At 41.7% G+C, this 27,863-nt stretch overlaps 2 protein-coding genes and 1 long non-coding RNA gene across 9 annotated transcripts in view; 1 reads left to right on the forward strand and 2 right to left on the reverse strand.

Moving 5' to 3' along the window:
• si:ch1073-335m2.2 (msx2-interacting protein) lies at nt 1-18,894 on the reverse strand. 6 transcript variants are annotated; one of them, XM_034585989.1, is made up of 16 exons: nt 18,473-18,775; nt 16,935-17,249; nt 13,231-13,707; nt 12,952-13,106; nt 11,858-12,058; nt 11,536-11,687; nt 11,318-11,458; nt 11,110-11,223; nt 10,904-11,017; nt 10,719-10,819; nt 5,098-10,501; nt 2,425-4,296; nt 1,969-2,037; nt 1,675-1,869; nt 1,413-1,571; nt 1-1,023 (listed from the first exon to the last, which is right to left on the reverse strand). In XM_034585989.1, the coding sequence occupies exons 1-16, from the start codon at nt 18,553-18,555 to the stop codon at nt 892-894; spliced, it is 9,684 nt and encodes a 3,227-aa protein (XP_034441880.1). In that variant the 5' UTR covers nt 18,556-18,775; the 3' UTR covers nt 1-891. The 6 variants fall into 6 exon arrangements, with proteins under 6 accessions (XP_034441880.1, XP_034441874.1, XP_034441876.1 ...); XM_034585983.1 differs by having other exon boundaries at nt 2,425-10,501; nt 18,473-18,777; XM_034585985.1 differs by having other exon boundaries at nt 7-1,023; nt 2,425-10,501; nt 11,318-11,443; nt 18,473-18,894.
• The window catches only part of LOC117761867, a 19,063-nt gene continuing 5,520 nt past the window's right edge, over nt 14,321-27,863 (forward strand). Inside the window, exons 1-2 of the long non-coding RNA XR_004613895.1 lie at nt 14,321-14,471; nt 15,086-15,093. This is a non-coding gene — a long non-coding RNA (uncharacterized LOC117761867). The remainder of the gene's footprint in view (nt 14,472-15,085; nt 15,094-27,863) is intronic.
• fblim1 (filamin binding LIM protein 1) lies at nt 20,475-26,735 on the reverse strand. 2 transcript variants are annotated; one of them, XM_034586097.1, is made up of 8 exons: nt 26,575-26,735; nt 25,827-26,187; nt 24,489-24,613; nt 22,999-23,083; nt 22,746-22,915; nt 21,471-21,649; nt 21,127-21,247; nt 20,475-21,022 (listed from the first exon to the last, which is right to left on the reverse strand). In XM_034586097.1, exons 2-8 carry the CDS (start codon nt 26,161-26,163, stop codon nt 20,912-20,914), a joined length of 1,128 nt encoding a protein of 375 aa, XP_034441988.1. In that variant the 5' UTR covers nt 26,164-26,187; nt 26,575-26,735; the 3' UTR covers nt 20,475-20,911. The 2 variants fall into 2 exon arrangements, with proteins under 2 accessions (XP_034441988.1, XP_034441987.1); XM_034586096.1 differs by having other exon boundaries at nt 20,476-21,022; nt 24,489-24,649.

Here is a 27,863-nt window from a genome sequence, read left to right on the forward strand (position 1 = left end):
TTCAAATTTTCTGGAGTTTGTTTTATTTGAGTTACAAAATCTGAAGTGCCATCAGCAGACTCCACTGGAGAGTCTGCCAACCTTCTTGAGTTACAAGTATTTACACCCAAAAGTCATTATCCATCAAAATTTTCCACACTGTGCTCCGGTTCTCCCCAGAGTTCAAATCTCTGTTGTCCAAGTTCCATAGTCAAAGTTTAAATATTTAAAATATTTACAAAGTCCTGTATTCAAAAACTCCCAAATCATACTGTAGCTTGTTCAATGCAAAGACAGGTGCCGGATGTGGGACTGCGTCAGTAGTGGGAACATGAGCAGAGCTGGTGGAATTAAAAGGAGCTGTTAAACAAACGTGGTCCTCTACAGGGTCTCTGTTAATTCTTCCTCCTCTAAAGAAAACCTGGATGAGGAGGTCTGTTTATAATTATTTAAAATTACACATTGAAATGTCTTTTTAGCCATTGTGGTACAACAGCCTCTACGATCCTCTCTGGCGAAGAAATGAATAGGACAATCAATAAAAAAAAGACAGAAAAAGAAAAAGGCCACCCAAATAGTCACGCTCGTCATCAAACATCCTGAATTTTTTTTTCAAAGCATCTCTGAACATTAAAATTAAACTCCAATAAATAGAAATACAGCAGAGAAATGGTCAAATAAGACTGATTCTGGTTCGGTCCATCCCTGAGTTCTTTTGAGAAGGACAAAAATACCAGACAGGAGTGACAAAAAAAAAAAAAATAGAGACTGATGAAAAAAGGAAAAGAGTTGATGGGTGTATCCTACACATTCCTATTGTGTTCAGGAAAAAAAATATTCTCATATTCCTCTGGTTTCCTGAGGCTCATCGTCGAGAACATTCATCTGTGGGACAGTTCCCAGCAGTGAAGGTTACACAGAGGTGATGACAATCATGAGGTGTGGCGAGATGCTGGAGATCCGGTTGAGGAGGTCAGGGGCGACCTGGGATAAGTGGCTCTCTGAAAATTCACACGGTGGGAAGATCTGTAGCACGTAGGCGGGCTGAAAAATCAAAAACAAGGGAAAACCTGAATTATACATGTGAAGTTATAGAGAACCAACACATTTGCTATCTGGTAATATGCATTGTTTGTAACAGTAAATAACAATCTATATGATTCATGCATGGAAAATAGATGCGAGATTTAAATAAGACTAAAGTCGCACAAAGAATTCAGCTGAACACTTGGTTTTAAGTTTTATTCTATTCTTTTCAAGGGCTCAGATTTTATATATGCGCTTCATTCTTATATGATGTATTTTGAGAGTGTGCATTTGTCTTCGTTTGGGTGAGCTCACCAATATATTTTAATATCAATTATTAATATTTTTATAAGTTAAAGAATGTGATTACAGACAATAATCTTTACTTATAAACCATGCTATCTCACCTGATTGGAACCTGGGTTGGGGATATTGATGATACCAGCAGCCAACTTTGTCTGCAAGTAGTTGATAAAAGCGGCCTTAAGAGCTTGAGTTTGATTCAGGACATCGTCTTGATCTCGTCCACATGGTAGAGCGAGGAGAAGACAGTATTCACTGTCCCCCTGCAGATGGGAAAAAGTTGTTAGCAAAAATAAAATGATATTAGCAGACTCAATTTAGTAAAACAAGGGTGTACTCAATGTGAGTTATTTAAAACACACGTACTGTCATTCTTCTGGCTACACTCTCAAGTTGTGAAACCTCTAGTCTCATTCTCTGGACAATCCTAAGCAGTGCACCTCCTTCTTGTAAGGGCAGTGATCGATGAGCCAAAACTTTGTTTCCACAGACAAAATGCAGTTGGACTGCAGCTGTGTCATTCTTCAGCGCCAGCAAGCCTTGCCACACGATGGGGTATTTCTGTTTAAATATGAGACAAAACAAAAGCAAGTTTGTCAGACAAAGCCGGCTTTGATTCAGACGAACAAACCTGAAAACAATTGTGACAACTTGTCTCACCGTGAGCAACTGCACCATATTAGCAGGCTGCGTCATCTTGCTATCTGGTTTTGCCTGGAGTTCTGTACCCTAAGGATTCAACAACATAAGAGCATTGTGTCATGAGCAGCTTCTGTAACATGAGGATATCAACTCACATTTACACCCTGTTAACAGGAACATGTATATGTGATAATGTTCAGTTTCTGTAGAAATTGTTTTAAAAAGGTCTTGACAGTATAATTATTTTTGAGACTGCAGGTTGTGATGCTGTTGAACAGTTTCGCATTATATAGATGTTTGTCTCATATGAAGTCGACCCTCACTGATATACAGCAGGTGGACAAAATAGTGCAATGGCTCTTGGTGCAATGCAATTAAATCTTGATGAAGGTAGGTTTTGTTGCAAGAATGTCAAATTAGTTTTAGCTAGGTGTATCTAATTATCTGGTATGTTAACAACATAAACAAACTCACGATATTTGGGGTGACGCTCAGTGGTGGCTGGTTAACAGGAGATGTCTCTGGTAGTTGAGAATGGATGCCTCTTGGGTTTGGGTACATCCCTGTGTACTCTGAGAATGAACCACTGGGCCCTGGTTGCATTAGCTGTACTCTCTGGGGAGACGCCATTGCTGGTCCACATTGTCTCATACCCATCACTCCATCTTTAGGAAGAGGGGAGTGGGGCCTCTTTGCATCTAATGGCTTTGTTATATCCTTCTCAGACACACTTTTAGGCAAAACATGGGGTCTTGGTGACAGGGGGGGAATCTCTTGAATGTGTCCAGAATGTGGGTCTTGGGCTGAACGCTCTCCCTGTTGGTGCAACAGCACACGCATTTCTCTCGGTGCCATGTATGTTTCCAACTGGACACCACTTCGCAATGACCCACGAGGATCTGACTGCAAAGTCTCCGGTTTGAGCTGTGTGCTCGGTTGTCTTCCTGCCATGTGGAAGTGTCTGGCTTCTTCCTGTTCCCCATCATGACTCCTCAAAGAACCAGGGTTTACCTTGAGAACCTTTTCTCTGCCAACAGCCTGGGGTGAGGCTGGCCGTGGCTGCATTGGACCAGACCAGGGAGACGCAAGAGGCTCACTATGCATCCCATAGCTCATCACAGAGAGAGGTGGAGTATTGACACGGACATCTTGGACAAGATGGCCCACTGGAATTGATTGGTTAACACAGTGAGGAGACATCCGCCCCAAGCCTCCAGGCACACTGTGAGGTGGCATGATCACTGTCTGCTCTGGATGATGTACACCAGTAATGAACTGCTGCATGGCAGGAAGTCCAGTGGATAACATCACTGGTATGCCTTTAGGGGATGAGGAGCCTATGGGTGAGGACACTTTAGTAAATGTAGAGTGTGGATGACCTGACTTGCGTGGAGATCGTGGTTCTTGTTTGACCCCACTGAGATGTGAGGGAGCTCTGTCACCAGCTGCTGAAACAAAACCGACATGGTTGCCCGGTGGAGAGGGCAAATGGGGGCTGATAGCTGGACTTATAGCAGATGTCCAAGATGGTTTAGCTCCATCAGTACTATGAGGATCAGCACTATCCATTTTCTTTTGATGTTTCAAAGGCATGTAATCCTGATGGTAGCCTAATACTTGCTGGTTACCCGGTGTGAGACGCTTCACTACTCCTTGAGGTCCAGACTGGTAAGTGGATTCAATCTTTTCCAAACCACAGCTTTCTTGTTTAATAGATAAAGCGGACTGCGTCTTACCAGGATGCCCATGATCTGCCTGCAGTGAAGACCCCTTCTGATGTCCTGACTGAGAATGACCATACATTTCCTGTTTTATCTGGGGCATTGACACCAACTGCTGAGATTCCATGTCACCAGCAGTTGCTTGTGGGATCTGACTTATTTTCGCACTAATTCGCTGAGGTCCCTCTATTTTCTGGCCCGAGTGGCTCAATACAACCACTCCTTCAGATGTATTTACCCTCAGACCAGGGCAGGATCCCACACCAAGGGTGGTGCTCTCAACAATGAAACGGGAAGCACTTCCCCCTTCATCACCGACAGATTGCCCATGGTATGATCCAGTATCGTCTTTACTGGGCCTATAGCTAGATTTGGGTAGAGTCATGTCCACACAGGGATTTCCAATACTCATGTTTACTTTGTTTTCAGGCTCAGGAGGGTTACATACACGACTGATAACAGAGGTTGCAGTGGATGCAATGACGGAGATCACAGACTTGGTCTCAGGGGATGGCAGCGTGACAGGAGGTCTAACAACTGACGGGGCTGAATGAGCAGCCATTCTAGTATCAGGTAGTGGTGACTTATTTGGCACAATAGCTGATGGAGTATTACTTTCAGATTGGTTCTGATCTCGGAGGGAGGGTAGGTCACTAGAAAAAGAACTGCTAACCGGCAGTGAAAGGTCTTTATATTTCATGACTTTCGGTGACTGAGTGTTACTTTCAGATTGGTTCTGATCTCGGCGGTCACTAGAAAAAGAACTGCTGACCGGCAGTGAAAGGTCTTTATATTTCATGACTTTCGGTGACCGAGTATTACTTTCAGATTGGTTCTGATCTCGGCGGTCACTAGAAAAAGAACTGCTGACCGGCAGTGAAAGGTCTTTATATTTCATGACTTCCGGTGACCGAGTATTACTTTCAGATTGTTTCTGATCTCGGAGGTCACTAGAAAAAGAACTGCTGACCGGCAGTGATAGGTCTTTATATTTCATGACTTTCGGTGACTGAGTGTTACTTTCAGATTGGTTCTGATCTCGGCGGTCACTAGAAAAAGAACTGCTGACCGGCAGTGAAAGGTCTTTATATTTCATGACTTCCGGTGACAGAGTATTACTTTCAGATTGTTTCTGATCTCGGAGGTCACTAGAAAAAGAACTGCTGACCGGCAGTGAAAGGTCTTTATATTTCATGACTTCCGGTGACCGAGTATTACTTTCAGATTGGTTCTGATCTCGGAGGTCACTAGAAAAAGAACTGCTGACCGGCAGTGAAAGGTCTTTATATTTCATGACTTCCGGTGACCGAGTATTACTTTCAGATTGGTTCTGATCTCGGAGGTCACTAGAAAAAGAACTGCTGACCGGCAGTGAAAGGTCTTTATATTTCATGACTTTCGGTGATTGAGTATTTCTTTCAGATTGGTTCTGATCTCGGAGGGAGGGTAGGTCACTAGAAAAAGAACTGCTGACCGGCAGTGAAAGGTTTTTATATTTCATGAGTTTTGGTCTCAAGTCACTTGTACCATGTTCACTTTCCATGTTTTCAGATTCTAAGGGTAAAGGCGGGTTTTCCTTTGAAGTCAACGTCACAACAGGTGAAGTGGAGACACCTGCATCTTTAGACAGTGGGAGCCAATCTGTAGGAGAAATAGAACTTGTACTTGTTTGCATGGGTCTGATATTGGGCTTACTTGCAAGAGGAGACAAGGAAGGGGAGATGCACTCAGATGGCAGCTGCAGAGGCTTTGGGCATATTGGACTCTTAGGCAGAGGGTAAGCAGATTTAAGATGTTGAATTTGTTCTTCAGAAGATGATTCAGACTCTGCATTTACATCAGTAGCCTTGACAACGGAAGGCTCGGGTTCTGGTTTCCAAGCAGTCGGAGTAATAACCGTCGCAGCTGCTGATGGAGTTGTCTCAGACACAATCATTACACCAGAGGCTATGCTCTCTGTTACTGTAGCTGTCAGTTCCTCACTTACAGAAGGTCCTTCCTTTATATCCTTTCTTACTTGCTTTTGGGTTTTCTGCCGTTTTGGCGTTTTAGGTCTGCCCTTGGTGCCCTTTTTAGGCGTGGTTTGACAAACAGGTTCCTCCTGTATGGTGGTCGTTTTCGTTTCATCTTCCTTGGCAGGATGAATGAAGTCTTGCATCTCAGACTCGGATGCTACATCTGTTCTTAGTGGAGGAGGCTGGGTTACAGGTGTATCCTCAGGGGTTATCGAGTAAATAGCAGCCATGAGTTCTGTCTCGCTAGCTGGAGTGGCCGATTTTTCTTCATCTGGGTTTTTTACTTCCGCCTGTGAAACAGCTGGTGTTTGTAGTTCTCCTGGAAAGTCTGGATTTGCAATGTTCTTCAGAGCCTGCTCCAATTCAAGCTCCTGTGAAATTAAGCTTTTTGGTGTTTCCAGGACCTCTTCATCTAAATCATCATTTTCCTTTACTACATTATGGGCGTCCCCTTTAATAGCGTCAGTGCACTTTGAAACAGGATCACTGTGTTCACCAGGTTTGAACTTTGAACTGTCTTCTTGAGACCCAAGTTCATCTAATTGAAGAAGGTCTTTCACCTCAGTTACATTTAGTCTTATTTTGAGGTTCTTGAGGACAGGAGACCTGGGAGTCCTTGTCAACTTGGTTTTTCCTCTAACAATCTTTTCTTTTTCCGAGGTCAGATTCTCTTCTAAGACTGAGGTATCCGTCTCTTTTCCATTTGATTTACCCTCACTGGTCACATCTTTTTCTTTGCCCAATTCTCTTCCTTGTTTTTCTTTCTCCTCTTTTGTTTGGTCAACTTTAGTTGATGGATCTTCTTTACATGAACTTGATGAATCTTGAAAGGCCAATGTATCTTCCTCTGTGAAATCCATTTCCTCATCGTCATCCTCTGTCATCTCCGTTTTGTCCCCCTTCCGTGTTAATCCAGAACCAAAGGCTGTGGACATCTGATTTGTTGAACCCTTTGTGATATGAGGTGATGTTTTGCCTTTTGATACTCGTTCGCCACTTTCTGATTCATTTGAATCAGTTTCTTTATCCATTTTGGGTTTGTCCACTTTAATAGTTGTACCATCATCACCATGTCTGCGATTTTTGGGAGGACGGCCCCGTTTATTTGCAGGGACTGGAGCAGGTGGATCCTGCTCAATGTTTTGTTGATGTGCTGCTTCTTTGTCTGTGCCTCGCTTTCGTGCAGAGCGTGGAGACTCTGCAATTTCTTTTCCAGAACGAACTGGTGCATCATCTTCAACGGGGGTAGCATACACAGACCTAACATTTCTTCGTCTGGCTCTGCCTAAAGATATGCTTTGCTCCAACATATCAGGGTCTGATCCATGAATAGGAGATTTGCCTGTGGATCTTGATTCAGCTCTGGGGGAAGATCCACGTTTCAGTTTCTCTTTGTCGATGCGTTCACTTTTGCGAGTAGCTTGTTTCTCAGAGACTGAGGCCGACATGACAGGAACAGGAATAACTTGAGCAGGGGATTGCTTGCATTTTTTATTTTTCTCTTTTGTTTTATGCTCTTTCTGGGGTGAGACTGGCTCATCATTTTTGGCACTATCAAAAGGAATATGCACTTTACTAACTTGAAGTTTATTTTCTCCCTCAGGCTCTGATACTATTTTACAAGTGGAATGTATCACTTTCTGGACATCCCCCTCATCTAGATAACTAGATGGTATGGGACTAGTGGCTACAGGCACTTCTGGTTGTGTCATCTCAAGATCCATCTCTGGTTCTAAACTGATAACAAGCTCATCCTGAGAACTCCGGCGACATGGTGTTGCAACCACAGGTTTTACATCCTCAGGAACAAATTCCAATTTCACTTCAAATGGAGAAAGCTTACATCTATCCACCGAGGGACTGGGTTCGGATGATACAACAGGTGCAGGTTCTGATTCAGATGTCTCAGCTGGCGGGGGGTGAATGGGTACCACATATTTATTTTCTTTTATCTCTTCCTTTATGAAAGACACGTGGGGATATGGATCAGGGGCTGGATTTATCGCAGCACATTTGTCTTCTGGTGGAGGAAAGTCCTTAACCACAGATTGGGTGACAGACGTAGGTGTGAGTCTGGGTTCAGAAATTACCTCTTCAGCTGGACTGATGGGTTTAATTTCGGGCTCCATAATAGATCCTATTGTTTCAGGTGACTGTAAAGTTTGCTGCTCTTGAACCAGCACTTTTCCCTTATATGTGACCATTGGGTCTCCTTTTGCCTCTTGCTGCTGTTGGGTTTTATTCTTCTGCTGTTGCAGTCGTGTGAGTTCCAAAAAACGACTATGGAAAAGGACAACTGGCCCAGAGTCAAGTTCACCATCTGCTATACCTTGCTGACTAGGTTGCTGGTTTTGAGCATGCTCAGGTTCTTCATGTTTTCGTTCCAAGTGTTGAAGACGTCGCGAGTCCAGCTCAAATACCGGGCTATGAAGGAAGCGGGAGGCAAATAGTTCCCTCCGTTCATGCTCCTCTGGCTTAGGTTCTTCTTTCCTGTCCTCAAGTTTGTCTTCAGATCCAATCCGAATCTTTTTCTTTTTCATGTACCAAGAAGGTGTAGGCCTTGGCGCTGATTCTACTTTCTCAGTATCTTTTCGGTTGCGTAAACCTGCAAAGTGAGAATCGTAATCTAAAAATGACCAGTTATCCTCTCTAGAAGATGAAAGAGATTTTGCACGTTCAAGCAGAGCCTTTGTATCTGGTGTAATAGTCTGGTCGAGTGCAAATGAGTAGAACTTGTTCCTTTCAAGTTGTGCTAGCTTGGGGTCTGAAAACCTGTCAACCCTTGGCCTCTCGGAAAAAGGCACAGATGTCGAGGGCACAGGAGAGTGGGGTTTCGGCTCTCTGTCCTCTTCAGAATCTGATCGCACTTCTCCTGGCTCCAAGTCATGCCAAATACCATATTCCAAACGCTTGCAATTGTGGATGTTTTTACTAAGACTTCTGGAAAAGTTAAGGTCAGGTATCAAGTCTTGTTTAACTCTGCTCTCCCATCTCTTTTGCTGCTCTTCTTCCACACTCAGTATAGGCGTGTTTTGTTTGTTCATTTGTGTGTTATGTGTCCTTTTGAATAAGAGCTCCACATCTGGGTGAATCTTTTCATCATTTCGACTTGACTCCTTTTGAGATGGATCCGCAAAGTCCTCATCTGGATGGAGAGAGAGGTGGTGATGTCCTGGAGAGGCGGTGTGGTTCCATTCAGGATCTTCACTTTTTTGTCTAAAGCTCCTGTAGACCCGCTCTCTCTTTATCCCCAAGTCTGTGTCAAATTGGTCAATTTTCTTTAGTTTGTGAGATGGGAAATTATCCGTGACATCTTCAGGGGGCTTTCCAACTTCATGCACAAGACTGCGATGCTCCAAGTCCTCCATTTCACTTCCTTGAGGACTATCTGGTTTGTGAGGTTTGTCAGACTCGCGCTGCTGTTGCTGCTGGTGTAAACGTCTATTTTGCTCCATTTGCTTGCGGTAACTCTGAGACAGGTCAATGTCAACATGGTCTTCCTTGTTCTTGGGGCCTTTGTCAGTGTCACTATTCTGACCACCAAATTGAATAGCAACGTGGTGTGCTTGTTCTCTTGTATTGCCTTGTTCTGCAACCCCCTCATGTGAAAACCTTCTCGATGAAGTGTGCCCCGCATGGCGTTTTGACTCCGAAGTGTCCAAAGATCCCTCTGATTTCTCTCTTTGTCCTCTAAGGTCCTCTTGAGCATCTTTTTGAGTGCTACTTTTATCAACTTTGAGTCTTGAATCTTTTCGTAGTGATTCTTTGTGTTTATCAGTGTCTGACTCTTTCAAATATGTGGCACTGGTACCTAAGTCAGAGGACTGATCCTCATCCTCATGTCTGCTTCTCTTCTGATGAACAGTCTTTCCACCAGAATCAGCAAAGCGTCTTTTCCTTGCTGCAAGGCGATCTGAATCCACTGATAAATCTTTTCCGTCACTTCCAGTATCAGACTTGAGATGTTTCTTGAGTCGACTTTTCCCATCCATATCTGAATTATCTCCTTTACTAATTTCAGATCTTTCAGTTTTCAGAGAGTCGTGATTAGCAGTTGGCACCTGAATTCCAGACACCGAGTCACCCTCCCCCTTAGATTTCTGCCTCTCATGAGCATCCTGGTCTGATCCCCTTCCTCTTCCAGAGCCTCCTTCAAAACCAGCCTCAAGTTCTGTTTCAGGTACTGGGTTGGATGGGGATTGCCCCTTTGCTTTCCTTGATTTAACCTTCTCAGCTTTGTCTTTGTCAACTTTCTCTTTTCGTTTTGCACGTTTGGTTTTCTCAGCACTAGCCAAACGATCAGGTTGACTGCTCTTTTCAGCTTTGTCACTCTTAGAAGAATGCTCCACCGGAGTCTTTTCCGATTTGTCAAAGTGTGGTGGTGACATTGAGCTCACACTGCCACTTCGCTCAGAGGACTGGCTATAAACCCGTCTCTCTGAGTCTCTGGGAGCACGCTCAGATGGAGAGGGCGATACTGTTGGAGTAATAGGTCGCCTTGGATGGGAGGGGCTCCACCTAGTGCGATCCGCCTCAAAGCGTTCTCGCTCTCTTTCTCGCTCTCTTTGAATGTATGTGTATTTTCGAATGTCTTGCTCAAAGGGGTCTCTGTAGTCCCTGTAGTCTCTTGGGTCTTCATGGTAACGTGGGTCAAAAGGTTCTCCCTGATAATGTTCCAGTTCAGGAAACCGCTCTCGGCTGCGGGCAGCATAGTCTCTTCGAGCCTCTTCTGTGGGGTAGAGGCCAGGGGTTCGTATGTTCTCATAGTATGCTCTTTCTGCTGTGAATTCATGATACGGAGGTCTGCGTTCCTCCCTGGAGTGAACAAATACAATGGGAAGAGCAAAATAATGACTTCTGTTAAGGTAAATAATTAATAATTTGAAGTTTCATATTCTAATATTTTACAAAATTGCTGTGATTTTTAACAATACATGTGACATTTCCGGGTTATTATAATTTTTAAGAACTTTTCAAAAGTTCTGCAATAAACTATTGACAACTGCATGCAAATACAATATCAGCAATTTACCTTCGCTCAGTAGGAATTTCATAAAAGTCTCTGATGTCTTGGCCAGATGCCTGCATAGATCTGTAAAACGCCATCTGACTCTCTTGGCTTGCAAAGTCCACCTATTACAAATAAATACAAACATTTAAGTAAGTAAGCAGAATGAGTATATTTTATTTAACAGACAAATAGTTGTAATTTTTTACCTTTATTTTATTGCCACCAATCTTCCAGCCTTTGGTCTCCCTTACAGCTGCTTGAGCAAAATCTGTGTTGTTGTACATGACAAGGGCCATCCCTTTCAATCTATCAAACACAACCTAAAAAGAAGGACAAATTTAAGTCACCCTTACAATTTTGAAAATAGCAGTGAGATCAAAAGCAGAAGATCTTTGTTGAGAGAAAACATTACCTTAACTACATGTCCATAGCGACAGAAATGACGGGTGAGGTATTGTTCTGTAATGTTGGTTGCCAAACCATCTAGCCAAACACATGTTGTGGGCATACTCTTCCCAAAACCAAGCTTCAAGAGAAAAGAGAAAAACATTCATATTTTATATTAAAACTACATTAAATTGAAAAGATAGACATGTGTTACAGTTATTTAATAACCCTACCTTTAGTCTGTTGCTCCCCAGATACTCTCCATCCATCTTCTTTATGGCCTTGCACACACTGCCAATATCAGAATATTGCACAAAGGCATACTGGGGGACTCCATTCACCTTCTTGATGTCAATGTCCTTGAGGAGAAATGACTGACGATTAGAGAAATAACCCATCAATTGTAAATTGTTCATATAATTGTGTTAAGTAAACAAAAATGCCAGCTTACCACAATTTCTCCAAACCGCTGAAAGATGTCAAGGAGTTGCTGATAACTGGTGGTCTTCTCAAGGTTACCAATAAACAGGGTCCTAGTGGCCTTTGGGTGGAACTCATCTATCCGCCCATCCAAGGGCCTGAACTCATTTTCACTCTCTGTTTCTGAAGAAAGGAGGAAATCTATCATTTATATAACCGACATGCTACTCAAGTTCAGGCTCATGTTCACCAACATGAGGACCACAAACAGCTTTATGTAAAGTTATTTAGGGAATTCATCTGTCACCACTAAGAATTGCAACAATAAATAATGTATATTTGTCATCACTTACCAGGACCATTCCAGGCAGTGACTTCAATAAGCATGCCAAAGAAAAGCTTTCCCTTGGAAACAGTTAGGGCTTTCTCTTGATCCTCTTGCTGTCTAAAGAACACCAAACCATAACGGTCCTCCGATGCTCCATGGATCTGCACAGAGGTCACTTTCCCATGTTTCTTGAATTCATGGAAGAGTCCGTCTTTTAAACTTGTGTCTGTGGAGCAAAAACTAATCATTATCATGATCATTCTCTGGAAAAAACACTGAAACCATCAGGTTTTAAAAGAACAAAATATAATAACCATGAACCAATTTAGGTGCCACTTAAATGCTTTGTTCCCAGTTTGCAGATAAACCTGTGCATAGAGGGGCAATGGTTTCCATATTGCAGGCTTCTTTCTATGCGTACAGCTTCACTTTACTGTCACTCTAAGCTTTTTTAAATCCCTGACTCCTTGCTGAAACACGACACTGTAACAGATTCTGATGTGGGTGTCAACTGGTAAACACATGTAAACTTCGCAATGTACTGGGTGGTATTTTGACCCATGGTAAGGCCTGAAGTAGCAATACGTCTTTAAGCAGTTACTTAATTCTGACTGGGACAGTTTCTTACACTTCCTAAAAGTGTGCAAGCAAAGTCAGAATGGACTGAAAGAATATAATACATGAGGTGCCAATTCGTAGGTTCATGTGCACAGCTGAATGGATTCTTGAGGAGGCAGACCATTATATCAGCAAAATAAAATGAAAATTTGCCTTGTGCAACCACCCAGCCCTACTTCCTACTACTGACCAACTGTTGTGATTTTGCTAGGTAAAGTTAAATCAAAAAGGTTTTTTGACTTCGAGGACAGCAATAATTGCAAAAGAAAAACATTCTTTGCATGTTTTCAGTTTCCAAAGTAAATCTAAACTAACTCCGGATTTGAAGTGAGACAAAATGCAACATTGTGGGCTGTGATCTTTGCTGTAACTACATGAGTAAAGTGACAACTTGAAAGTATCTCTTTTTTTTTTTTTTACACACCTTTAACATTACAAATATGAATTTTGGATGGATTCATAAACTCTTTGAGGGAGCATATCAAACATAAGGAAACGCACCTGTGGAGCGCACTGGTAAGTTTTGAACTTTAATTCCAAAGCTTCTGCGTGGTTCATCTGAGTCCAGCCCCATTGATGACTGAGTAGGGGCGTGTGCAGCCGACGACTGAACAGAACGTGCACGGGACCCATCACTTGAGCTGCTGTTTGAATCACTGTTACATAAGAAGAAAAAAAAAAAAGAGTAAAAACTAAAAAACTAAAAACAATAGGTTATGATGCTTATGTCAGTGAACTCATTAGACATCGAGTGATAATAGGACTAAATTAATGACACACCTGCCACTGCCCGTGCTGCTGGTGCTGCTGACAGAATCAGAGCTTGAAGATCGGCTGCGGGACCGAGATCTTGGGCCTCTACCAGGGGACAAAGGAGCTCTTTTAGGCGAATGAGGGGTTTTGGGGGTTTGTCCCGTGGTCCGTTGTGGGGAAGGGTGCCTTGACTGTGAGGAATGAGACGATCGGCTTCGCCGATGATGGTAGGTTCTGTCAACACGTCGTCCTCGGTCATCTCTGTACAGGTCACGTCGTGTTGAATTAGTAAGAGTGAAGGGCTCTCGAATTCTAGAGTCAAAATGTGGGTCTGTTGCCTCAAAGCTTCCCCCAACAGCACTGCTCCCCGGGCCAGCAGCAGCAAACATAGAACGATCACGGTAATATTCAGTGTTGTAGTGACGCTGCCGGTCGAAAGTGCCACTGCGGTCATGGTGTCCATATGGGCTGTGATCATATGCACGTTCACGGGTTTCTGAGCTACTGTAAAGTAAGAAAAGGGGAGAGAGGGAAAAATTATGATTACAAACAAATAAAGACAAAACGATTAACAGCAATTGTATGTTTTAAAATCTCTAGTAAAGTAAAAAATAACTAATAGACAGTGGTCAGATGCACAATCGATTTAAGCAGCTTAAAGGGAGAGTTCACGCAAAAATTAAAATTCACTCATTATCTACTGACCACTATGCCGATGGAGGGGTGGGTGAAGTGTTTGAGTCCAAAAAACACTTAAGAAGTTTCAGGGGTAAAGAGCATTGCAGCCAAATCCAATACAATTGAAGTAAATGGTGACCAATTCATCATATGTATAAAAAAATTAAAAAAACATAAAATGCCTCCATACTACCTGTGCGGTTTCATCCAAGTGTCTGTCAGCCCCGACATTCAAGTTCCGCTCGAAACGGCATCATTTAGACCATGTTTTTAGCCTAAATGTCCTCTGATATCGTTCCCTGCAGCCACATTTGTGCATAAATCACAGTGGACATTTAGGATAAAAACATGGTGTAAATGACGGAGTATGGAGGCATTTTTTTGGACTCTAACACTTCGCCCACCCCTCCATAGGCATAGTGGTGAGTGGATAATGAGTGAATTTACATTTTTGGGCGAACTCTCCCTTTAGTAGTGATACAAAGACCAGTGACAATATTTCTAATGTAGATCCTGTAGATTCTCTCTTTGGCAAAATTGTATGAGACTGTAAATTTTATCAGTTGATTTATTACTATCAAACTGGAACAGTTCACATTTGTCAAAAACAAAATTTTTTTTTAATCTTTTCAGCAACATAATACATAAAATGTTGCATCTTCTTAAAAATATGGTGTTTACACCATATGAAAAATTTGGTGTTTACAAGATTTTCTGCATACATAATTTTATTATGATCTGGAAAATATTTAAGTCCTCACAGCTGGATAAATAACTAACTCCTCAAGAAAAGAAAATACTGGCACCGTCTGTAAATACTAATGTGACTCCACCCATATCTAAACTGTAAGCAGCCTAAAATGACTTTTCATTCTTCAAAACAACCAAAATGTTCAGATGCAGATGGAAGGTTTACCCATACAAACACAATTCAGCGATGCTGAAATGATGTTCTTGCCTCATTCAGTTACTTTCATTTGTAAAATCAAAATCATGTTTGTCTCCTCAGGGGGTTCAAGAGGGCTGATTTCATACTGTACATAAACTACTGCTGGTGAGAGAAAAAGAAAATATCCAAACTAAACATTACTCTAATATTTAAAGGTCAAGGAACTGTGTGGTGTGGAATTTCAAAATGCCTTAGAGGTCAGATCAATGTGTTTAATGTGAAACTAATACTCTATAGTACATCATGAGATGCTAGGAAAAAAAGTTACATAAACAAATGACAAATAGTATGTAAATATTTTATAAAATATGTTTTCCTCTCTTGTATAATTGTTTTTCCTAGAAGCAGTGCAAGACCTAATATTAGACAAAGCACTAAGGAAAGTTAGAGAAAGAAAATATGCAGAGGGCAGAGCAATACCAACCTTTTGGAAAAGAAGTTACTGAAACTAATCCAAATAAAATCTAGGTGGTCAGAATGTGAGAGCCCGAATGGAAAACCAAGAAAAAAAAAAAATCAACTGATCTAATTTGGCAAAGACGGTTCTCTTGAATCGCACTGCGCGTTATCTTCATAATACTGTGGAGGACCAGGCCAGTCGATTGTTGACGTGTAGTCCACAGTTAGGCTACTCAATTCTCTTCACTGGATGGAAAAAATAAAAACAAAAGCAACCACAGATGGAACTCTTTATGGAATTCAGGGCATGTGGGGGGGGAATACGTAGAAACATACCTCAATAAATAACTATTAGTTGTTAAAAAAATAAATAAAAAAGGATAATTAAATTTAGGGGTAATTCAGCAGATTCCAGGTTGACTAAAGGCATTTTGTTGCCAAAATATAAAATACATCCAACTAGATCAGTCTTGCGGAGGTAGTATTTTCCAAATGTTAAGCTTTAAAATGGCATTCAAATTGCCAAAAATGTATTCCACTGGTTAATGTCAAGTAGTTTAACCAGCTTAACACTATGATCACGGCACATAAAATCCTCTTGGGCACGTACAGATGACATAATTCCACAAACCATGGACTCCCTCAGGTGTGTACTGGCAGGTTTCATCTTTCTGTAAGAGAGTTTCAATTTACTTTTAAAAAGTAGGCTTCAGCTCTCTGCAACTTCTTTGGGAGTTTTCTTCACCTCAGCCTTACACAGCTACATCCACTCATGAGTAATCCAAATGAATGGCATCTACACCTATCCATGCTAGGTTCCACATCAGTACATCCATCATGGGGTATCCTACTGCATACATCCAGGAGGTTAGATCCCATTTACGCAGCCTTCATATTTCTTCATGGCAATCAAAAACCAGATTATCTCCACAAACTTTTGATGATTGCTGGTGGTTTGGATCCTCAGTGTTCTTGCAAAGTCTTCTTGGTATAGCTTCCATATTTTGGGACAAACAGTGGCTGTGATTAATCTCACCCTAAAATGATTAAATAGCCATGGAGATAAACACTAATCTGTCTTTCTTTGGGTGTGAGACGAATGTAAAAATCTTCTATCCACTTGTTCATAAAGTAAATCCAGACAGGGCCGTATCCACAGATGCAAAAATTAGTATTCCGACCATCAACTGTTGCCAAGAGAAAAAAAATGACAACCCAAGATGGAAGGTCCTTGACGTGATTATGCATTACCTGTAAAGATTCTTCAGAGAAAAGTGCATCCTTCAAAGTAGGGATATACTTCCATCTTCAAACGACTCCAAGGACCCAAAAAAATCACTGTTAGATCCCATATTTTAGAGAAAAAACGTTTAAAAAATATCCAAAAGTTCCCGAGGTAGTTTCCCACAAAAATGGAATAAATCCAAAACTCACTTGGATATTCCTCACAGATGTAATATCCACACCAGATGTCAAACCTTGAATTATAGTTACCTTACCAAATGATATTGTGTAGGTAATATACTTAGATCCAGTGGGAATGGCAAGTCGATTATGATGAAAAGTGGAATAATCCCTAAATTACCTTTGTGTAACCACCTTGAGGCATCTATCTCTCACGAATAACCCCGCTATGTGTTTAGGTCTTACACCCATCCAATACCTAGAATCCCCTGGATTTTAAGGGGAGGCCGTGTCCACTTACCCATCTATTCTCCGTTCATAACGTCCTTCTCTGGTGTGAAGGGACACAGGTGGGCCAAACACTGGACCAACTGTTGCCCTAGAGAATCCTGTAACGTCTCGACTGCTCGAGGGGGAGCTGTCTTCGAGGCCCCGAACAGCACTAGGGACGGATCCGGGCTCATTGTAGTCAGTCCGCAGGTCCCTGTCTCCCATTTTGTTGACAGCATTGTGAGCCTTCTGCGCACTTTTGATATCCACAAAATCCACAAACGCTGCAACACCACCCTCTGACCCTCGCTTCCGCAGAACTTTAACACTCTCCACGCGCCCATACCTGAGAGGAAATTACAATGAAAACAAAAGAGGAAATTATATACAAACCAGCTAAAAATAGGATGAGTGCAACCATTTTTTTTTCATGCCAAAGTCTGGTAAATCAAGAGAAGAGACACTAATATGATGATCATAAAAGTAATTATTCAGATGCAACTATGTGCTACAATACGTTTCCACTAGTTTCCTTCTCAACCACTTAGCAGGATTAAACTCCTACAGTCATGTTTGCAATTATTACACTGGATGACTATACTTCGATTTGCAAGTATTGTTGGCAGGATTTTCTGAACCTCACACGTGTCAAACATCCATGTTTGACTATGAAAAGCAACATCTTTAAAAACACAGATGTCAACAGACCACTTGTAACGTGGTACCAGTCTGACTGGGGATGGATGTATTGATTGTGGATCAGATTTGCTCGGCTGGACTTCACATTAGGTCGCAGACGTTGAAGTCATGTAACGTTACATAGTCTTAAATGATTTACGTGACCGACGGAGAGGCTGCAAGTTAAGGCTATCAGCTCTCATTAAATCCAAATTAGTCTCTGACTGGCGGGGCCAAAAACGTCACACTTTACATGTAACTTGCAAACTTTCGAGACAACGAGTATCTCAGCCGAGTTCGGTTGAACGTGTTTAAGAATAGTGATGTCTGCTTCGTCAAGCCGCTCAACAACTTGGTAACCTCGGATTATCAGCACCGTGGGGCTCGCTGTTTGTGGCTTTTCTACATTTCGGTTTTTCTCCAACAACAATGTCGATAGGACAAATAATAACACGGTGGTGACGACGGTTCGAGTGACGAGCATGAGTCATCTGGTGTTGTGTGCCCTGCTGCCCAGCTAACATTAGCGTCCCTTTGGCTCGTACGATCATGAAAACGTCTCCACTTCCCACAAAATGGTCGGTTGGTTGGGTGTTAGCTCGGTGGCTAGCACAACTAGCTACCCGCCTATTGGCGTTAGCGAAAGTTAGCTAAACATTACAAATTGTACCCGTGTGCATTTAAGTGCTTCTGTTGTATGCATGTCGCCTCTGTGGATGCCACCGTGTTGTGAGAATTCAAATGCACCGCACAACAAACACACTGACAAATAAAACTTAAAAATGCTAACGTTAGCGGTGCTAGCATTGGTCGCAGGCTACGCGGCTAACGGTGGAGCCGCAGCTAGCCCGCGCTGCTCCGCCGACAGCGGATCCCTCTTGCGTAACCTACCGTTTGAAATGCTCCACAATTTTCTCCTCTCGGACATGTTCGGGTAAATTTCCCACCCAGAGGTGTCTGGTCTCCCGAACCATTATGCGCTATCCTTCCCCCCTCCACACACATATGATCGGGCACGTTTCTAATCCCTGCCGGTCGGAGGTCCGCCTGAACAAAATGAACGACGGTGGATTCCGTGAGCGATGAGGCCCGGTGGCCGATGCCCGTGTAGCTTTAGCTGCGGCGTCCCCGAGCTTATTCGCGGGAGCGCGCGTCGGCCTCGCTCTTGGCAGGTCTGGGTGCGAGCGAGGTGCGCGGCCCCGGTGCACCAGTGACAGTGAGTGAGCACGCGATGTCTTCAAGAGGATCAGACACAGCGCACGAGCTCGATTTTGTCTGCAACGTCACGAGACGGCGATCAACGTCATCGATTAGTGTTATCGATTATTGTCAGCAGTAGCAGGCGATCCAATCATTTTCAACGTATCAGTGCTGGATGCAAAGTGAACTGTTGCGTCATAGCTCTCTGTGAACATGTTGACAAGCAGCTTCGATCAAAACTATGAAGGACAAACATGACACAACTCCAGAAGAATACACAAAACAATGATTAAATAAACACACTTCAGATTTAAAAAAGTATATTTCTGTATTTCCGCATTCATTTTTTTTCCTACATTTATTTATTATTTCTACACTTATTCATTCTTATCTTTTTTTATATTTGGGGCCTGAGGTGAGTCTGGTTAACCACTATTTGTTAGTAGTTTGATAACTTATTTGATTGTGCAGTTTCCTAAATTGTGTTGTGTTTTATAAGTTAAGATAAAATCTGGGTAAAATCAGCCCTCTTCTCCAGTATCAGAGTACTGGTTGGTCTGAGTCTCTGTGTATGAGGCTGTCACGTGTATTGTGTATATTATGGGAACATTCAGGCCAATACTGAAATGTGCCCAGGGGCTTCCAGTCAGGTTAAACAACAGCCTCAGTTTGAGGGTTGTGGTCACAGTCACTCAATGTTAAGGGATTTTTTTCAAGCCCAATCAATGTTTTTATAGCATTGTATGTTTTAAACTGTACACTTAGGAAGATGAAATCCAGCTAATGTTTGTCATTTTAGACAAATTAAAAAGATAACTTGTCATAAAGAACATGCCAACCTTTTTGACTTGACATAACATAACTTTTTAATTTAGGAAACTTAATATTTACAATTATTACATCCAATTCAACTATGAAATAAATAAATTAAAGTGATTATACCAGACCAAGTCAGTAAGACCTTAGCCGAATTCAACTTTATAGTTTTCCAAAAAGAATAATGTTCTATATCATCATTGAAACGTTAACTAGTCTCACTTTAAAGACCAAAAGATAATGATGAAACAACAACTGCAATATTTACCTTGGAAAATAAAAGAAAGGAAAAAAATGGAAGTGTGGTGAATAGAAACATACACAGCAAATTTACTTGTTTTCAGTACAAAAAGTTTTAATTAATGCTTTTAATAAACAGACATATAATTCAACAAATAATTCATTTGACATACAGAACATAAATAACCAAGTAATTCAGCTGGGATCCAAATGACACTTTAAAACTGTAAAGTCCAGATGTGATCAGTTCACTGCTGCTAAAACAAAATACAGGCTCTGTGGTTGAGACAGGATCTTTGTGTGTTCAACAAATGGATGTGATCACATTCAAAAGTACAGGTCCATAATGAGTGGTTAAGAATCACTTATTGTGTTTTAAAGAAACAAAATTTCACATTAAAATGTTTATATTCAGTTTTGTAAATGTATCTAATGCAATTTATTCAATTACCTCGGTTGAAGTTTCTGCATCTTCCAGCACAGAGGTCTTCACTGCTCTCATAAGGAAAAAACTTTCCTTTTGTGAATGTAGTGAACATGTCAACCTGGTTTTTGCATTTTACAAAAAGATTGAATTTCACTGTGGTTTGTATTACTACGCAATTGTGAATTAAATTGTAATGTTTCTGATCTTGGTACTTATCGATAGCGTATGTGTGACTTAACAAATCTAATGCATGTTGAAGCCTGGTTTCAGATAAAATATATTATTTTACTTTTATATATATTTTTGGTTTTTTTTTTTAATATAAAGTTTTTTGTTTATTATAAAGGATTAATGTGATAGAGAAACAGTATACGAATTAAGACTTTGAAATATTCAAATAATTATTGCGTTAAGTCTGTTGCATAAATATATTTGGTGCATTTTGTAGAGTTTATTGAGTGCAAAATTATCAAGTATAAAAGAGGAATACGATGGTCTTCAGAAAGTATGATATGTTATAAAAATGATAACCAGATTTCATTATTGTAAAACAAAACAATAACGTTAGTGTGACATTCACATGCCAGAGTCTTAAATGCCCATGCCTGGACTCGTGGCCCTTTTTCCATCAGCTGCAGCTTGTGGCGTTAGTGCTGAGCAGGTACCAGGTTCATGTGGCAGGATTTGCAGAGCATCCTCCCGTCCAGAGGATAGCAGCCGTGCTCGTTTGGTTCAGGAGAGAGTTGAATGACACAGACCTGCACACAATGTGACAAGCTGATTGACTGAGGGTGATTAGTGTGCGTCTGTATGTTTGCCTACTTGTCAGTGTGTCCATACAACACATAGTTTGCACACCTACCTCACATCTGTAGCAGTTCTCATGGTAGGAGCGTCCCAGACATTCAACAGTGAAGCTGTCAGTACCATCCTCTTTTGGAATAATTAGGTGGCTACAGGAGCAACACTTTGGAGCATATTTCCTTCATGGACATTATTTTAGAGAAAAAAACGATATTAGTAGAGGCCCTTTAATTTGTATAGCACATTTCACCACAGATGAAGTTAAAACTACTTTACACAAGATGAAGATATACACCAAAAAGAACTATAAATAGGAAAATAAATTCAGTTCTTATATCATTTTAAGTATCTTTATTATTTGTGCATAGGTGTGTTTGTGTGAATAATTTTTAACTCGTATACCTGTAGTAGTCCTGGAGGCAATACACTTCTCCAACTTCTCCCTGAGCGAACGCCTGCTCTCCAATCTTCTGTTTACATGTTGTGCAGGTGAAACAAGAAGGATGGTACGCTCGCTCAAGGGCGCGGATCACATGGTCTGTGATGACCTCGCCGCATGACCAACAAAGCTCCAGACTGGCCTGAGAGACAGAAATAAATTGTCAACAGAAAACATCTCTATATTCCAGGGTGATATTAACATTTTCCATTATTCAACTACTTATGATTGATTGACATTTTGCAAAACATAACGTTGACAATAAGGTTATGTTTTCAGCCGTGTTCATTTGTTTGTCAGAAAAATTACACGAAAACAACTGAATGGATTTCCACAAAACTGTGTGACAGTTGCGGTATCTGTCGGCAAAGAACCCATTAAATATTGATGCACGTCCAGGAAATGGTGTTTTTCAACATTTTGACCGATTTCTCAAGAGAAAATTCATGGAACCCTGCACATTTACGAAACTGATATCTACGAGTGTGTGACATTTGGTGCAACCTGACTGAATTTATTAATTGGGTCTTGGCGGAGGTTTGTGCTCTATTGAGTGCCATTCTAGTTTAATTCAGTTTTTCTTTCCAAGTGGCCATTGGCTTCATTTTAGCACAGAATAAAAGTCAACATTTACCACTTACATCACAATAAACACATACAATTTTACACCACAGTCAGCTCAAGTTGTGACTACACCATGTAATTATGACATAACACTGACTCTGATAACAGGTGACACAATGTTGAATGTGCTGGATGAATTTCAAGAAAATGTCATGTCTGTGAAAGTAGATTGAGGCTGGATTGAAAGTTAGAGAAACTAAATCGCAGTTTAAATGTAAACACTATTATAGTCTTGGTTCATGTAAATCATAAATTACTTAAAGAAAATGAGGGTGAAGAACATTGATATGGTCCTTTTACAAGGGCGGCTGTGGCTTAGCAGACTGAGCAAGTTGTCCACTAAACAGAGGGTCGGTAGTTTGATCCCAGTCTCCCCATTCTGCATATCAAAGTGTCCTTGGGCAAGAAACTCTGTCCTCTGATGACTGCCGGCAGCGTATTAGTGATGTGTAATAGAGACAGTGCCCACATAGATGCACTGTATGAATGTGTGTGTGAATGGGTGAATGGTAAAACTCTACTATAAAGTGTTTTGAACCATCATCAAGACTAAAAGCACAATATAAATACAGACCATTTATCATGTGGTGGAAACTGAATGGACTTGGACCTACCTGGTAGCAGTCTTCACAGAGCGGGATTCCTGACTTGTTGTAGTACTGTTTACCAGCCAGGGGAAGGTGACAGGATCTACACTGGAAGCAGGCGTCATGGTAAGTCCTGTTCAAGGCCTCGATCGCAGGTTCAGAAAGAGCCACGGGTTTCCGACAGAAGCCACACACCTCTGTGTCGGATACAAACATCCAATGTCAGAGCAGGTTATAGTCGTGTGTGTGTGTGTCTGTGAGTAAATAAAGATGATGTTACCTTTACTCTCCTCACATGCGTCCTGGCCATTGTTATGGGATTGTTCACCTCGGTTTAACCCACTAGATGGTGTTCTTGTTTCCACCTTTAATGTAAAACACTTTATTAATGTAAAACCTAAAGGCTGAACTGGGACACATTTCATGCTCTTGTTTGGGTTTGGCCTCATTGGATAAACCACAAGTTTGCGATGCTTGGTTTTGACTACAGGGTTTGTGTTTGATGCTGAAAGGAAAGAGGATAAAGAGTTGTTCTGTGTGGTTACAGGTTGAAACATAAACGTCAGCCGCCACAATCAGGACTGCACTGCAATGATTTACAGTTTACATTTCATTGTGTGTTTGGCTTTTCAGAGTTTTTATTCTGCTTTTGTTGCCTTTTTAAACGACTTGCTCCAAACATTTCACTTTTCATTTGACTGTTTCTAATCACGAGGACTTTAGTGCAGACACAGATTCAGATTATCCTTGAACTTTTGTCGCACGAGTAAAAAATTGCAATCACTTCTTTTGCTAAAAAAAACCAACCTAATATTGGCCAAAGTCCTGTGAGAATCGTAGTCGAGTAAGCTCATAATGTATCAACCAAACAGTCTTTACATTCTCTGTGTTTAACGTGGGCTTTTCTAATACAGGAACCTGAACCACCCGAAAAAGCTGCAAGTTCTTCCAAAACAAGGAAGTTGAAATTAATTAACTCCGCAAAGGAGGTTATTTTTTCTTCAGTGTTAGCAGGATTACGCAAAAACTACCAAACCGATTTTCATGAAATTTGGTATGGGATAGAATGCATTACATTTTGATGTGGATCCAGTTCAGGGGGGGGGATCTATGATTTTTTTTTGTGTGTGTGTTTTTCAACATTTTCCTTGATTCACAGAGAATAACTCATGGATCTTGATGATTAAAATCAGACATGTTAAGTTGACTGATATTTGTGAGTGTGTGCAAATTGGTGTTGATCCAAATAAAAATACAGATCTGGTGAATTTAAATGTGGTTTCAGAAGGCGACTGTCGGACCTTGGCGGAGGTAAACATTCAAGATTAATCTATAAAGCATTGAAAATATTGTGCTATGCATCTTACAGTTTCTACACAGAGACTGGGGCTGAAAATATGGGAGCTACAAGTGTCTTATAAAGTTATCAGCAGACTGGAAAGTGCTCTGTTTGTGCACAGTTCATAAAGTTTCTTCTGATCTTTTATCCACAGCTGAAGCAACAGCTGTTTTTTCCCTCATAATGTAGTTTGCAGATGATTCTTTACAACCACTGCAGAACATAATACACTATCTGTAAAAGCTGTGGAAAGTTGTAATCTTTCACTGTGGTAAATTATATCACTTGTCTACTTCAAGAGAAATTGATCAAAGGAAATTGGATCAGAGGTTTAAGACAGTAAATGACATCAGTGATATGAACATAAAGATGTGTGTGATGAAAATACGGCTGATATTTAGCGGCAGTGTGTGAGAGAGAGGTCTGCATACCTCTTTGTTGTAAAGCGGCTGCTGGCCTGGGGTCAGAGGGTGTGAGAGAGGCGTCTGGGCAGGTGGTGGTGGAAGTGCTGAATCCTCAGGGAGCGCTGCTCTCTGAGGGGAAGGCCGCACGGCAGCTGGAGGGGGAGGATGAGGAGGAGGAGGAAGGCACTCTGACAGCAAAAAGACATTGTCACTTTGTAGTAACATACACAGAAAAATTGTGTAAATAGTTTCCAGTAAGTGCGGAAATTTCCTGAAATAAGGGAAATTCAGGATAATGTAGACCTAACAAATGTAAATACATATTGTCAACATACAGTGTAGACTGAAGCTCGGAGAGACGTGTCTTCTGAACATGTTTCATACAAATAACAACCATCTTACATGTTCCAAAAACTGTTAATTGCTGGTAATACTTTTTTCTACCCTAATAACATAAATATATTTACAGAGCCTAGAACATACATGTGAGTAGGGGAGAATATTTCCAGTTTAATGCGCTGGAAGATTTCACAGCATTGGCATTACACTATTATAACACTGTGGTAACCATGATGGACACAAAATGATCATAGCTGATGCAGCATAACCAGGCATATCTTTCCCCCAACTTCTTCTTCTTCTTTGTCATAACCTGGCATCTAAATTACCCACAATGCAGCTATTGTAGCTACACACGTTATCTCCCTAAGCCACTAGCCTCAAACAGAGATGAGTAGCATGCAGGCTACTGAGGTTTGAAAGCTCAATGGCTTTATATCATTTGCCAAGGAGGTTGTGTTTTTACCTATGTCTGTTGGTTTGTATGTAAGCAAGATTATGCAAGAACTACTGACTGGATTTCCACAAAATCTTGGGGATGGGAATAGAACATGGAAGCCGAGGAACCCATTATGGTGCAGATTCAGACAAGGGGGCGGTTTCGGGAAGATTTATCATTATCTTTTACGTAGCCATTTTTAACATTTATACCATTGTCCCAGCACATATGCAGAAATCTCAATGAACAAAATCAGGCATATTTAGGGGACTGAAATCAGTTAGTGTGTGAAATTTGGTTGGGCTTGATTGTCGGGCCTCGGCAGAAGTTTGTGAAATACTAAGTCACATTCTAGTACTTGAAATGTTTTCACATATCTAATAGTGTTGTCCAACCTCTGTTAAGTATGTATAAAATCAGTGGAGTTCAGACATCTTGCAATACAAAGACAGAAAAGCATAAACCCTTATTGGTATTTGTGGAGGACCCCAAAAGTGCAGATATTGATCATGTATGAACGGGGAATCCCACCACCTCAACAGAGGATCAAAAAAAAGAACTAGTATGCAAAAGATGTTGTCATGTACCTGCAGCACCTCTGTGGTCTTCTTTCTTTGCCCTGGGTCCAGTCTGGGCAGGTTTGGGACTCTGAGGGCCTGAAACGTGGGTCAAGGCTCCTGCATGACCCCTGTCTTTGCTGCTGTGAAACTCAGCTGAAGAGAGGACGTCTTCTTTCCTGTGTCTCAAGACGGGGACACTTTCACTTGGGCTAACTCGCACAGCTGTGTGCTGTTTGTCTCTAGCCGGGGAACTGTGGGCTTGGAGGGTGGGCTGCTGCTGCTGTGTCACCGTGGCTCGGTAGGGGGATGCCAGAGTGATAAAGACGGAGGACACCATCCTCTTTGGTGGAGCTGCTGATGCCATGACTGTATTCAACCCACACACAGTCTAACAGGAAGAAAGCACAGTGATTATCATGACTCAATACCGCTCATAACATTTATTGTTTTACAGACTTGTTTAACAGGACAATCCTAGGATCTTACGTGACCCTTTTAATCAGTAAGAATAAGAATAAAACATAAATAAGGAACATTTTTCTCTTTCACCACAAGAATATTTAATCTGAGCGTTTTAGTTAACTTTGTGGGAGCTCTCACTTTCACAATACAGAGGGAAATGCACAAACTCACATCCCTCTTTACCTATAAACTCTTGTTCATTTACAATAAACTCTTGAATCTTGAATCTATGATGAATGGTTATAGAGGCAAAAAGCACAAATCTGAGTTATCTGTAACCCCCTCACCATGGCTGTGAGCTACCATTACCTACCTGGGAGAAAGTGTGGTTTGAAGATGTCTCTCTCTCCCTCTTTTCCTCTCTCTCTCTCCTTCTCCCTGTTCTGTGTCTCTAAACTTTTGTTTTCCCTCCTGTGTGCTGCCACAGTGAGAAGACTTTACTCCGGCAGAGAGGGCGACTATCTGCAGAAGGCCACTCCTTTTCCTCCTGCACCTCCCTTCCCAACTCTCTCGTCCGTCGACCCCTCCTCCCTCCCCTCTTTGGTCGAATGAAAATACCACCTCCCTCCCGACCGTAAAAGGTGAACAGTTAATCTCGGGCAAAGTGCAGTAAAAAAAACATGACACATTCATCCACTATGAAATCTCACACACACACACACACACACACACACACACACTGGCATGCATGCACTCAGACACATACTCATGCAACTGTTGCAATCCAGCCAAGCAAACAGACTGACCTTCAACAAATGTAATAACGCCTACTGTATCATCAAGTTTCTCCAAAGGCTTTCACCCTTAAATAGACAAGCATAGACAAACAGAGCCACCTCCCACTTCTTTATCTTTGTGCATGCCAGCAGGATGTGACTGTACCTGCCTTTTCTACCTCGAGTGGCCCTCTTTCTCTCTCCCCTGTGCAGCTCTGCCTTATTGTTCTGTCAGCTTTATTTTCCCTACCTCCCTCATTGAGTCTGCCTCCTTTTTTCTTCTCCCTCTTTCTCTTTCCTCCCTTCCCCCCACTACATTATATCAGTCCAGCCTTGACTTACTATCAGCGTGTCATGGCATTGCCTCCTCACTGACGTGCAGAGCCCAGCACACTGTCTGATTATATGGGTTGGACTTCATCAGACTCTCCTGATCAGGCTTTTTATTGTTCTGCTCTACAGGAGCAGCAGCATTACAGGGCAATGAATCACGGCATTGTGCAAGAGGAGATGTTGGTATATTAGGAGAGGTGGGGGGGAACAGTGAGTGATGTCTGTGAGAGCCATGAAAAAGCTGCTTTGTTGTTTTTGCCGCTCTCCACCAGAATGAGTCTGAGTGGTATCAGGCCTGCTGATCAGCAAATATTGTGTTCGGTTTCCGGGGCTGAACCTTGTGAGGTCTACTGTCTTTCCGAGAGTCAAAATGAGGATGGTGTGAGCTGAAACGAAAGTTTCCTGATCGAGGCTGAGGAATGTGTGAGAGGGGGTTAACAGGAGACGGAGATGAGGAGAGTGATGGGGGTCTCTGTTGTTCCAGCTCTGTGGAAAGGAATGCTGCAGTGATGTCACGGCTGCAGGAGGGAGCATGCCTGCTGATGACACAATC

This window comes from Hippoglossus hippoglossus, chromosome 5, assembly GCF_009819705.1.
Source record: "Hippoglossus hippoglossus isolate fHipHip1 chromosome 5, fHipHip1.pri, whole genome shotgun sequence".
Taxonomy (NCBI): Eukaryota; Metazoa; Chordata; class Actinopteri; order Pleuronectiformes; family Pleuronectidae; genus Hippoglossus; species Hippoglossus hippoglossus.